At 36.2% G+C, this 14,282-nt stretch overlaps 2 protein-coding genes across 2 annotated transcripts; both read left to right on the top strand.

Moving 5' to 3' along the window:
- The first annotated feature begins 1,719 nt into the window (after positions 1-1,719).
- LOC135610000 (H/ACA ribonucleoprotein complex subunit 3-like protein) lies at positions 1,720-4,822 on the top strand. The gene is made up of 4 exons (XM_065103915.1): positions 1,720-1,811; positions 1,991-2,062; positions 2,233-2,275; positions 4,476-4,822. The coding sequence occupies exons 2-4, from the start codon at positions 2,009-2,011 to the stop codon at positions 4,571-4,573; spliced, it is 195 nt and encodes a 64-aa protein (XP_064959987.1). The 5' UTR covers positions 1,720-1,811; positions 1,991-2,008; the 3' UTR covers positions 4,574-4,822.
- Positions 4,823-5,957: 1,135 nt separating this feature from the next.
- Positions 5,958-12,775, top strand: LOC135609950 (NADH dehydrogenase [ubiquinone] 1 alpha subcomplex subunit 13-B-like). Its single transcript, XM_065103821.1, has 3 exons — positions 5,958-6,342; positions 12,143-12,214; positions 12,298-12,775. Exons 1-3 carry the CDS (start codon positions 6,128-6,130, stop codon positions 12,440-12,442), a joined length of 432 nt encoding a protein of 143 aa, XP_064959893.1. The 5' UTR covers positions 5,958-6,127; the 3' UTR covers positions 12,443-12,775.
- The last annotated feature ends 1,507 nt before the right edge of the window (positions 12,776-14,282 follow it).

Below are 14,282 nucleotides of genomic sequence, written 5' to 3'. Positions count from 1 at the left end.
TGTTGATACAGATGCAGAGTGACGTTGCTATGCATCTACATCGATGCCTACAATGATATGGGGAAAGGTAGTGCTATTTTGCATCTACGTTGATGCTGATACAAATGCCGAGCGATCTTTTTATCACTCTACATATGTATTAATATCGATATAAATGCTAAGCAGCTCTTTCGTCACTCTATATCTACATTGGTGTCGACACAATGCAGAGCATCAACATCTGCGTTGTCATCTTCCTCTTCTCCCTTTACCTTGTCTCTTGTCATTGCTCTTCCTCCTTATCCATAATAGCTACTCACGTCTCCTAGCGACGTCGTCATTTGCCACCGTCAAAACGTAACTAGGATATTGAAATTATCTTTTTGTCCATTATTTTAGTGCTTCCGTTGATAAAATCGATAACATTAAGAAAAATAAAAATAGATATTTCACTTTCATAACTAAAATGATTTCAATATAATTTTTTAAATTTAAGAATTCAGATGTAAAAAAGTATAACTAGAAGACGTAATACGTAGCCCTCGATCATTCTTCAAGAATCAGATGCTATTTGTCCAATATGATGATTTGAACTTAGAAGAATATATTTCATCCAATTAATTATCAATACATTATTTTTAATGGTATTTGTTGGCGTGATATGCTTTGCTTCGTTATAACTTATTTTAAAGTCACTATTTTATAATTTGATGAAATTTCTTTAGGCTTGTGAACAAAATTAAAATGAAACGAGTTTAAGTTCCTAACTACAATATTTTTTTTCCCAAGTATGTAATGCTTGTAATTATATTTGATTCTATTTGATATATTCTTATGTATAAGAAAAAAAATGTAGTTATTAAGCTTGGAGCTCCCTCAAAGTAGAAAGTGTTATGTCATATAATTTACATTTACCTTTCTAATATTACTTTAAATTAAACATGAATAGATTAGAAAGTCATTTGAACTTGGACATTAAAATCTCCTAGGCATACTTATTATTGGTGTAAACAACCTTAAGCCGTGGCCTTGGGGCCGACGTGGCTTGGTTCAGGTCCGGATGATGGGGGATCTTCCCGGGATGATCCTCGAGACCGCTACGGTGGTCTGATCGGGACGGGGTCGCCGTTTCCTCCGGAAGAGAACTCCTCACCTGGGCACGCGGTGGGAGGCGCTCCGTCTTCGTCCTTGCACACAGGTCGGGTCGGGTGGCTCAACCCAACCCCTCCGATGATCAAGTCAGATGAAGTGAAGAGGTCTTTTTTGTGTGTGTTTCCTCCTTCCCCGTTTAGAATGCGAGGATATTTATAGGGAAGTTTATTGTTTCCTGATGTGCCCGCTTGCAGGGGGCAGGCTCGTACTCTTGGTAGCGTCTGACGCTGGTGTTGGCGTGGCGTGAAGGACCGAGCCTGATCATGACGTTAATGCGCCTCGGCCGGTGCTCTGGTCCATTTGACCAGGTGCTGTCGGGTCGATCGAGGTGTGAGGCGTCATCTTGGGCAACTAACGTCAGCCCGAGTCTTGTCGCCATTATTATCCTCATCACTTACTAAAAATATTAATAGGTATATCTTAATAAAATTAAAATTAAAAAACATAATATTTGATTTATTTTTAATTATAGTTAATATTTGTCCATCTTAATTCATCCATAATATATTACACTATTTTCATAAATTTGAAGGGTAAATTTATAATATCACGTGCATGACACGTGCTCGGATGCTCCATGTGTGAGTCGTCAAAACCCTCCGCGTCTTGTCCCCCTCGATATCACTAGAACGAAACCCAGAATACTGTCGGCGGAGCCTCGCGCGTCTCTCTGCTGCCCGGTGAGACTTCTTTGATGTTGCTGTCCACGATGGATCTAATTGCTTGCTTTAGTTTTCTGTTTCTCTCTTGTGTTCTTTAAGGGCTTGAACGAGTGATTTGCTTCGGTGATTTCGTTTTCTTTGAGATGGTCGGTCTATCGTACTTCATGCTTATGATTGTAAGGTGTTGCGATGGTTAGGGATTCCTGCCGACGAAGATGTATCTGCAGTTCTACATAAACGAGAATGGGGACAAGGTGTACACCACCAAGGTAGCTGCTTCACTTCAGATTTCTTTAATTGCAAACAATAATCTTGTGGCTGGATTTTGACAGAATTCCTGTTTTATCTTACTTCGGATTGTCTTGTTTAAGGGCTTCAATTTGCGTTACGATGTGCAACTACATTAACTTTATGGTGTTCTATGGTTTTCTTTCTGCAGAAAGAGTCGCCGGTAGGGATGGCAACCCAATCCGCTCATCCAGGTGGCAATTTTTTTTTTATTTGCAGCATTCATGTTTTTCGTTTTTCTTTTTTTGCACACTATAAATTTGTTAATTAGTATATAGTTTTGAAGCCGACGGAAGATCAAGTTGAATATTTGGCAACAAGAGCTTGTTTTTGTTGTCAAATTTCTCAATTGAGGAATTCTATGCTACTAATTTTGAAATGCATGACTTACTTCCAATGCTTACTTTTGTATTTGTTAAAACTGGTTTAAACGAGCTGGACAGAAACGAAAAAGCTGTTGTTTGTGTTTGGGCTAAACAAACAAATGGTTGCTTGTGATTGACTTGTTCTTGTGAAGGTTTTCATAATCTTGAACAGAATAAATCTGGGCTGAACATGAGTTTAAACTTGAGTTGTTTGTGAACTTAACTATCATTATGGCCCTACCTATAGGATAGGGAGGAACAAAGATAGGGTCTAAAGGGAGATGGCCAGAAAAAAATGGTGAAATGAAAAATGATTTGTGAAAATGGTAGATCAAGAATGAGGGTCTCTCAGAGAAAATAAAGAGAATATATCAGAACAAATGCAAGGTGATTAGGGTTAGTAATTGCTATTTATACAACCTTTTAGTATAGAAAATCTGATTTTCATACATCAACATCTGTCAATCCAGGTGATGAAAAATATGTTTTACTAATTTTTTAATGTATTTTCTAAATTGAGCTTGTATCAAGCAAACAGAAATCTTACCATTGAGATCTTGTCTCATTAAGGAAATAATTATTGGGATCTTGTTTAAACTTGGTTGATTATAATTCCGAATGAACTGAACTTGAATCAAACACAATCTTGGATTTGGTATGCTTGCAAACAATGAGCTAATTTGATGGGCTTAGTTGGCACATTACATTAAATGTTTTAAGTACCAATGTTCTTTTCGACATTCGCATGTTAAAAAAAAGGTTCCCTTGTAGAAGATACTTTCTTAGGTGAAGTGGAATTTACTGAGAGGAACTGATCACTTACACTTCAAACTTAATGTCAACCCAGAGCTTTCCTCTTGGTCTTATGCTATTTGAATCTCAACTCTCTTTCTCCAGTCCATCTGCTCTAGGATACAATGGATCTTAATTTAAAAATGATCGCTTGGAGTGTGATTGCCACCAAAAATGATTATAGCTTCAATCTACAATAGGTTTGTCGGTAATTATTGGGAAAAGATAATTTCTTTGGCAGTTGAAGCCAAAACTAAGTTTGAAGCTTGGAATCATCTTGGTTTCAGTTGGATTGGCCAAAACAAAACAAGTTATGTAACAGGAGAGGGGAAGTGATTTCATTTGGATTGGACAGACATACTTCTTATTGTCTATTAAGTGCAATTTCAAGAACTGCCAAATTTCCAATGCTTTTTTTGTCCAGCTGTCCACTAGAAACAAAACTTTAAACAATTTATTTCATGTACAACTTCTAGTTACTTTTTTTGTTGGTACTTCATGTGCAAGCTTGTACTACCTGTCAAGCATGTTCTTGAGATTGATAAATTTTTTGTAGTTATTTCCTTTTCAAAATTTTTCATTATTTATGTTGAATAATTTGGGAACTTAGGCTGCACCTAACATGCAATTATCTTTTGCTAGAAACATGTATGCATTTTTTTATAACTGCTATTAAGTTATAGGCTTTACATTTGTAGTTGGCTCAAGTTAGTTAAAAGGGTAAGTTATTCTTCATCTAAAGCTCATATCATTGCATTTATCACTTTGATAAGTATATTAGTCCACTTTTGATTGTAGGTCTGCTAGGAGCGCTTAGTTTCTGGTTGGTTATTCTTACACATTATTGATTAGCTAGATTAAAACTAAACAAAAGAAGTCAGCTAAAACTATGGCATACTGAAGAAACTGCATACTGTTGAGTATATTGTCAAATTTGTAACTAATCTGAGCATCTAAATGCTATAATAAGTCGTCATAAGTAATTTGTTATTTATGTATGAGAAGTTTCGGCAATATCATTTGAGATTTGTTACTTATGCCTGAAAGGTTTCAGCAATAGCATCTGCTCATTGATTGACTTGTTTTACTGTTAGTCATAAGAGAACCTGATTTCATGCCGTATAAAGTAGAAAATATATAACAAACTGTTAGTCATAGGAGAACCTGTTTTGATTGGCATGTGAAAGATTCGTATTCCTTCACAAAGTGCACTAACATTTCTTTCTTTGTTATGTAGCTCGCTTCTCCCCAGATGACAAGTATTCCAGGCAACGGGTGCTTCTGAAGAAACGGTTTGGGTTGCTTCCAACCCAGATGCCATCCCCAAAATACTAGGTTCTTTGCCCCCCAGCTCATAGCTGTTGACTGCAGCAGATATGATGAAGTTGATCTATTAACATTACAAAAATTCTAAGCTTTCTGTGTGACTAAGTTGACTATGGCCTGTATTGTGCAACCATTACGTTCAAAACTTGCTGCAGACAGTTTGCAATGAGTTTAAATCAATTATGGTGATAACAAAAAGTACCTGATGCATATTGAGTAATGTACTTGTAGGGAATGTATTGACCACTTCTTTGTCAATTGTGCATCAGTTCTCTCTGTCTCTAACATGTAGGTAACCTCTTAAAACTCTCTACAGAAAATTCATGAGATTTTGCAGGTGCCTACAATTGCATACAGAAAAACACTCAGCTGACGGCTATTTATTTTCTATGATATGAGGGTTTCAGAAACCAAAGGTGGAAGTTAACAGTGCTTCTGAAAGCAAATCCACATTTCTGATTCAAAATTTGCTGGTCCTATGGGTGTCACAAGAACAGTCCTAGGCATGAGTTGAAGAAGCAATAGTGCAATGTAGTTCATATGCTAAGATATGCTAATGTATTGGAGGCCCAAGAAAAGGCACAACCTCTCTGTATGGATATCTTGTAGCTGAACACAATACTCATGCCATAAAGAAGGTTTCATATATAACACAGATTTCTTGCAGTCATATTTAACTCAGAGTTCCAAAAATGGTTTAGATTTGGCACTAGAGTGTATGGAATTGTGTGATTTCAGATGTTGCCTGCCTGATATTGTGAACTACAGCATAATCCTACAAACCCATGGCAAGCTATCCATGTGGTTTTATGTGTTTGTTGCCTGCCTGCTATAGTGAACCACAAAACTCTGTCAATGCTTTTGAATTAGAATATAAGCCCTATCAATTATGTGTGAATTCGAACATAAATCCTTTTAATTATGCAATTATGTGCTAACTTGCAGGATGTTCCAATGAGATCAATCTGATATGACTGGTTTTACTTATACTTGATATTAGCTATATTTCTGTGGATGATACCTATTTTATAGAAGATCATATAAACTATCCAAGTTGAAATTTGGTGGAGTCGGATCTGATTCTGATAAGCTTGCTATTAGTTTCGCACTGCGGTCTGCGGTTGTGTTGCGTTGAAGGGTCCCAACTGCTTACTATCGATGCTGACGTGTCATTCAGCCTTTTGCAATCCACAGCCCATCGCGGGGCTCACCAGATGTCGGTGTGTCCCACTAAGGATGCGTCGCAAGGATGCCACGACATCATCTATGAAACCTTCCAGATTCATATAGCAGCCGTTCATTGGTAGGAGCCCCCACCTGCCAATTGTGGGCTCCGTCAACTCTGAACGGTCGGATCAACGTAGGATCCTTAAAACAACTGGAGAGGCTCGCAACCCATCGCAATAACAATAGAAGCCCTCCTCGTTCTCAACTCCGCCGCCTTCGCGGATCACTGCAACCGATCTGTTGGATCGATCGATCCATTCAATAGATCGAAGGAGAGGGACAGGGAGGAGTCGGAGGTGCTTCGCGATTGCTGTTGTCGTGATCGGGGAAGGGAGGATGACGGAGTCTGTGGTGCGGAAGAAGCCGGGAATGGCTAGCGTAAGGGAGATGCCCGTCCTCCAGGACGGGCCACCGCCGGGCGGGTTTCTGCCCGTCAGGTACGCCCGCCGCATCCCTAGTAAAGGCCCCAGCGCCGTTGCTATCTTTCTCGCTGCTGTTGGTGCCTTCTCCTGGGGCATGTACCAAGTCGGCCAGGGCAACCGCGTCCGCCGGTCAGTTGATGGCTTGCTTCCTGATCCCCCCCAATTACCCTTCATAAATTAGAAATTTTCAAATTTTGTTCAAAAATCTAAATTTTCTGTTTGGACTATGATGAACTACTGGTTTCTCGATCTCGTTTTTTGTGTAAGCAGAATCATTAAAGCTAATTTGATGGATTTTTAATGTGTGCATGTAAGATGTTTTTTCGATTGGAATTGACGGAGGAGATTTGAACTTTACACTCGAGATGTTTTATGCCAACGCGAGGAGGTATAATGTGAAAAATGCCAATTCGTGGATTGTTAATTAATTTCTACTAGTCGTCTATATGGATAATCTATTGTTTCGTAGAATAGAGTTGTCTGGAGGCCCTCTTCAGTGTTCTGCGAGAGAGCTTGCGGCGTTCTGCAACATGGCTTTAGGCTTTCGAAATATGCAAAGACCTAGGTTTAGCCTAAACGCTCTACTAATGAAAGATCAAAACAAGGATACACTTTGTAGAACAGGCACCAACTTCTCTTGATATGTATGAGACAAACAAATTTGTACGTTCATATGGTTATAGGAAGAATGTTAGTGCTAATCACACTCTTCCCATAGGCTAAAATAGTTTGTGATTGGATTCCAACAGAAATTTTTTACCTTTTTTTTGTGGCTTGAGGGAGGGATCTTCCACAATAAAACCATCATTCCTAAGGTCAGCATAGCAAATCACATATGTATGTTTAAAAGTTAGTTCATTTGAGCCAAAGCACACTTTATCTCAGGCTTATTGCTGGAATCTAGAGATGCGTCCTTTGCTAATGAGTCACAGAAGTCATATCTTAAATGGCAGTCTATTCCCCTATTCCACTCTCAGAAAAACATCTTGCTATGTTGGCATCCAATGTCTCAAATCTGATTATGAGTGTCATCTCCTACCCAACCTCTAAGTAACTATGCTAACAATAATTGGAAAAAATAAGTTCAACCCATAGATCCTGCTAATTCCTTGTTAGAACTATTTCTTCTTTTATTTCAATATTCTAGAACATGTTGATAGTCTCATACATATATTAAGTTCTTGATTTTTTATACCATTAAGATCTTAAAGTCAGTAAGGATCATCATGGTTAGGCAATTCCCCAGAGAAAGTTTCATATTCTGTCAGGTTCCATTTAGATTATATTATGAACAAACTGAGGTCTTTGACTTCTTTAAGGGACCAAATGAAGGGAAATATAGTAAGCTCTACTCTTGTTATTTGTGTGATGTGTGTAAGCTAGCTTTATCACAAAGGTTGATTCTTCATTAAAGTCATAGTGCTTTCAAAAGACTTTAGCTTTAACTGGGCCTACAATCAATTATGTTGGTACATAATGCATATAGTGGAGCAGTAATACTTCCAAAATTCTTGATGAAGTATTACTGTTTACTTTCTATTGTTACTGTTTACTTTCTTATGATCCTGTCTTACATGTTGGGAAAACAAGGACCAAGATTGATGCATGATGCTTGTGTGAACAGCAGAATTGATGGATATAGTGGTTTGGAAGACCTCTATGATGACATGGTAGATGTTATGTTCCTCAAATGGTAGCCAATTGCTGGGTGATTTGACTGGAGTTTCCCTTGACACATTCTTAATAAGCACACATATCCATGCTTCTTTATAATATCTTAATTTGCTTTCTTTTTATGGTTGGATAGTTTAGTTAGAATACCTTGGTGGTTATGCGCTATGATCTCTCTCTCTCTCTTTGTGGATGGGTTTTGATTAAGAAAAAACAGAGGAAATTTAGGTGTTAGCATAGGAAGGAGGGGAAGATATTTCATAGTATCTTTGCTGTCAAAAGCAATGATGATGGTTGTAGTGGTTTGAAAGAAGCCTATGCTGGCAATGGAAACTTTTTGTTCATGATAGCCTACCTTTGGCCTATTCTGCCAAATGTTTACCTTGACACGGTTTCTTTAAGTACTCTCGATGATGTGTGCTTTGACCTCCCTCCCTCTCTCTTTCTCATATGGCATGCAACTTTTGATAATAAATGAAAAATAGGGAAATAATAGTGTAAATATGAGAAATTAGATATTAGTAGACAGAAGAGGAGGAGATGTTTATTGCATATTAGTCACTTCAGAACAAACTTCTACAAGATGTTCATGCCTAATGTTTACTAATAATGCTTGAACCTGTTAAAGAATATGTTTAAAAGGATACCATCCCAAGTTTGCTTTAATATCACTTGGAGTGTTTCGAGGCTCATGATGCACAATGGTAAAATAGTCTCTTGAAGTGCATTTGTTAGCGTGAGGTGAATCAAGATCCAATTCATGTGAAAATGCATGAGAGAGAGTTGTAATTATAAAGCGAAAATCATGATGTATATTATAAGCTAGTTCATGAACAACAATTGGTGTTTTAAAGAAATATGAGGAGGTTAGACATTACAACTAGGAAATAGAAGACTAAACGAAAAAGGAGAAATATAGTTAATAAAGAAAAGATGGCAAGAGGAAGGTTAGCATCAATAGAGTAAAACAATAGCAAGAAGAAAAGAGAAAACTGAGAATATGAAGAGAAAGGACACTGAATGGCTGAACCTCATTTGCTATGAAAACCTACATATGCATTCTATTGAATTTCTGTTCATTCTCCTTAGATGGTTTAATCTAAGAAACAAGAATAGGTATGTAACTAAACCATCAATTGTTAAAAAAAAAAAGATATTGACAAATAAATAAAGATACACTTTCTTTAGTGTCTTATGCCTTTGGTTGCAACACGAGTTTTTGTTTATTAAGTCCTTGCACCTGAGAACGTTGAATCCTTGTATTGCTTAAGCGCTCACCACAAACCTTGAGCAAAAGCAACAAACAATTCATTTTTTTTCCAAGCAACAATTCGCATAGTGGAAAGATAAGAATTAAGAAAAGAATACATCAATACAAAAGAAACATGGCATTTGATATGGTTAGAAAACATAGTATCTGGAACATCAAGTGGAAAATGCAAAGAAAAAAGTGGATAAGTTTGAATGAATAATGTAGAAGTTGTAACCATTTGGTTTGTTGGACATGATTAGGAACTAGCAGAATTGGTAACAGTGACCACCTTTTCGGTACAATGATATGTGCCCCTGCTAGAACAATATGACCACGCACAGGTAATACTTCAAAACATTTGCATATCATTTCAAGCATGTGTCTAGAACATTATGCAATGAGAAACATTGGATTCAATTTGCTTTGTACTTAAAAACACATGATACAAGTATGCACCTGTAATGTTTCCCTTTTTGCATGATTCTTTATGCTTCTATTTTTTTGGTCTCATTTTGGTTCCTCAAATATGGCTAAAACCTATTATACACTTGTGGAGGCTGATAATGTGATAGTTGACATTGAGGGAGTTGGTGTGGCGTCATTGAGTTTCAAGAGTCTAGCAAAATATGAGAAAGGGATCGGAAAGGGAGATACCACACAAAACCTAAACTCAAATCTCCTTAAGCTTTAGTGAGTTAAGTCAACTTGATCCTGATTGGTTCAGCTTGGACATATTAATGATCAGGCTATGGCCTAATAAATAAATTTCAAATGGCCCATAACATGGAAAAATAAGAATGAATCTGTCACCACGAGGGACTTGATACAGTATGATGGAAGCCATGTTTGAATTATCAAGATTCAAGAATTCAGTATAGATTAATTAGTTAACTCAACATTGAATAAGGACTTAAATTAGATTTCCTTTTGAATGTTTGTTCAACAAAATAAACTTTAGCTAGTATCGACATAGTATCAATTTTAGTTATCAACTTTTACAAGATTTCCCCAAAGACTTGGAACTTTGATAGTTTTTATTCATCTAAGGATTGCTTTTACCCGTTGTTTTTTGTCCATTCAATTTGATTTCATATATTCAAACAAATTGAAGGAGACCAAATTAACTTATTTGTGTTTCTTAAGAACTTTGAAATTCAGACTTTTGCGACAAGTCAAGCACTCAAGGATTCAAATGAATAAAAAAACCTCAACTAGAGGCTTCTGAAGCACGTAAACTTGTAATAGTTTATTAGATGAATATTGATGTCTTCTTTTCTTGAATGCTGATGTTTTTCATTTAATTAAGATGGATATATAATGTTATATGGATTGTTTGGTTGTTCATGCTAAGCATTAGATTATGATTATGAATCTGAAATGATGATTACTGTTTTGCTAAACATAGCTTCTTTTATGGTTAATACTTAATAGGTTTGAGATTCTAGTTGGTTTCTAATTATATAGTGTGGTATGCAACTACATATTCCAACATTATGAAGAAATGTGAAGTTTTGTCATAGAAAATAGTTATATGTTTGAAATATTTTAAATATTATATTTGTGTTTTCATTTTTCTTGAGATAGAAATGTATTTGAATGTGATATCAATATACATCTCTAGTCATGCTACAGAACTAGTGACTTGTATACTCCATGATCTATGCTGACATGGAGCTTTAAAGCTGGGATTATGTTTACCTTGATATTGTATCAAATAATTAATGCCTTTAATCAGAAAAATTGCTTGTCAGTGGGACAACAAAAGATGTGATATTATTTTTCATTTTATAGTCTGAATTTAAGTAGAAAAAGACACGCATTGTTTTGTCTAGCATGAGGTGCTTACCACTCGGCACCTGAGGCCAACACATTTCACTCTCCTTTTGACTAACGAAGTTGAAATTCAGAACCTTATAGTTTGGACCTAAGAAATTTTATTTCAAATTGTAGCTACTCAGGATAATTTTTGTATTGAAGTTGTAATTTTAAGTATAGCTAGTGTGTCTTATAGGAGCTAATTAATGGGGCATCTTGCAACTATACTTTTCACATGCATCCATTGCAATCTTTGTATTAGAATATTGTCGTCCAATCAAATAACCCTAACATTAAAATATTATATTTTTAGTTGAAACTGTACCTTTACATGCACTTGATATGGGGCTGAAGTGAAGCTGAGACCCATATCCTTTTTTTATACTTTAATACATCTCTAATATGTATATGATCCAAAAACAAAACCATCTATCAAATAGTCCATTCCTTCTAACAAGAAAGAAGTCAGAAGGGGAATACATGTGGCTGGGATTTCTAGCTGTGGTTACAACAGAATATAACTGCTAAACTTGACTATCACTTATTTTAAAAGGATGACATTCCATTATTTCCATAAATAGTTGAATGATTTTTTTTTTCTATTTGAAAGAACTGTTGGAGTGCATGTCTTGTTGATTGAGTACCTCAACTGCTTCCTGTTGTGTGAGATCTCAATATCTTTGCATATAGGCTTCAGGAGGACCTCATTCAATGAAAAGTAGTCTTCAATCATGTCTTCTAACCTTCACTCTCATTTTAGTGGAGACGGACTATGCAAGTCCATGTGACAAAAGCTTCTGAACTGTAGTGGTCACATCCTGGACATCCTCCTATATTCAACTCAAGTATTACTAACAGTTTAGTGTCTGGATTCTCACTTGTATTAGTCTGAATTTGTCTACTTCAGTTGGATTCATAGAGTGCTTTCCCTGAGTAAACCTCCACCCAGCATCAGCATCTAATGTGTTTTTCTAATCTTTCTGGTTTCCATCATCTAGTGATGTGAACAGTAAAATACTGTTTTTTTCATATTTAGGTAACCAGTCTTTCTCCTACTTATCACATTCTTTTATGAACCATGGAATTCTGTTTATTTTATACAACTTTAATTTTTTTATGAAAAGTTCTTCCTGATTCAGTGCATTGAGACTCATATACTGTTTCTAAGTATGCTCTCATGATTTGAACTAGTGAGCTTAAGGAAGAGAAATATGCCGCCCGCAGAGCCATACTGCCAATGCTACAAGCTGAAGAAGATGAAAGGTAGATAAGCTTTTTAAGTTGCCTTATGCTAGTTTTTCTTTCCTATTGATGCTAAATTGGGAGTACACTATCCCTTATTGTAGGTTTGTCAAAGAATGGAATAAATATCTGGAAGAGGAGGCCAGGATCATGAAAGATGTTCCTGGATGGAAGGTAGGAGAGAGTGTGTACAACTCCGGAAAGTGGGTGCCTCCATCAACTGGTGAGCTGCGACCTGACGTCTGGTGATGGTTGATGTCTACCTGCCATAAATTTATCGAAGTTTGGGTGCTTATGAACACCTTAGAAACTTTGCTCTTCATCTGGCACTCAATCTTGTCTATTTCTTTTCTGTTCATCCGCAGAAGAATGACTGATACTACTTCCTAGCTTTCTTTCGAACTAGTGTCTTTGAGTTGACATCTTGGTATGTCAAACCAAATGAATAAGATGATGGGTCTTGAAAGCTATCGAAGCAACCTTTTTTCCTGTTTATTCTATTTGAATTGTGACATGATAATTCGAATATGGAATTGTTGGTTGTTGAAGCAATGCAGTATAGCAGTGTTCAATTTTGCAGCATGATCTATGGAAGTCTTTTTAGGTTTTTCTTTCCTTTACTTTTTGTTTAAGCAGGTAAATCTTCATTTGGACCATGACCAGAAAATTTAGTGCTTTCAGCTGAGACTGCCTGCCTTTGTTGTAGCTGTGGATCTCCTAGAGATAATAACAACCATGCAGGTTTACAAAGGAATCCAACAAGTAATTATTGTTAGGGTTAATTATAAATTGTTCGTTGTAGTTAGATGTCTATAGTATCTTGGTTCTTATACTTTAAATATTTATAATGAAATCTCTATGATTATGAAAGTAAAATAATAAATAAAAAAAATTTAATCATTTTTGTTAGTGGTGGTAGATGGTGTCAGTAGTGGTAGATGGCGATGTTGTTGAGAGTGCGAGTGATTGTCGTGGATGAGAAGAATGACAACGAGAGGTGAGAGTCACTCGACGTTGATGTAAATGCAGAGCGGTGTCGCTTGGCAATTACGTCAATGCCAATGCAATTGTTGAGTGACAAAAGAGCTGTCGATGCAGATGTCGAGTGGCGTAGCTTGGCAACTACGTAGGTATCGATCTCCATCTGTGTTGATGTCGACGTAATGACAGTTGTCGAGTGACAATTGGGTTTCTCGACATTTGCATCGACGACCCTTTCACCACTCAATAAATACATCAATGTCGACGTAGATGCTGAACGACACCGCTCTGCATCTGTAACGACGCCGATGTAAATGTTGAGCAGTTTTTTCATCACTTAACAACTGCGTTGATGCTAATGTAATTGTAGAGCGATGAAAATGTCGCTTGGCAATTGCTTCGACATCGATGCAAATGCAGCTCACCCACAATAATCACTCACGACCCCCAGTGGCACCGTCGTCCACCACCACCACCAATTAGAATGTTGAAATTATAGTTTATCATATTGTTTTCATGTTTTCGTCAATGAAACCAATGATATTAAGGTAAATGAACATAAATGAATCTAGATGTTTCACTTTCATAATTATAGGGATTTCAATATAAATTTTTTAAGTCTAAGGATCATAATGCTAAAGAGATCTAACTACAATGGATAATATGTAATTAACCCTTATTATTGTATCTAGTTCCTGATTTGATCCAGAATGGATAGTATTTATTGTTCTGATGGATTTGAGCGATGATAAATGATATCATAACCAAATATACCATTAAGCATTACTAGAGACTCAACTAGAAAAAATCTATCGAAGATTAAATTATAATAAATGATAAGAGAACCATTATAGATTAGATGTCTTGTGCATCAACTCAAGAAAATTGTAAAACTAGATATTATTATTATGTGGCTTAAGTTTAGGAATCGACGATTCCAATTTCCCAAAATCAGGAATAAAAATCAAATCGACAAAGATCGATTTTAGAATCGAAATTGATGGTTCTGATTTTGATTCGAACTGTTAATTTTTAATTATTTTTAATTATAAAATTGTAAATATAAAAAATATATAATTTATTTTTTAATAATAGAAATAATGTAAAA

The sequence above is a fragment of the Musa acuminata genome, chromosome BXJ1-1 (genome assembly GCF_036884655.1).
Source record: "Musa acuminata AAA Group cultivar baxijiao chromosome BXJ1-1, Cavendish_Baxijiao_AAA, whole genome shotgun sequence".
NCBI classification, from domain to species: Eukaryota; Viridiplantae; Streptophyta; class Magnoliopsida; order Zingiberales; family Musaceae; genus Musa; species Musa acuminata.
This window is presented reverse-complemented; position numbering and strand designations above follow the sequence as displayed.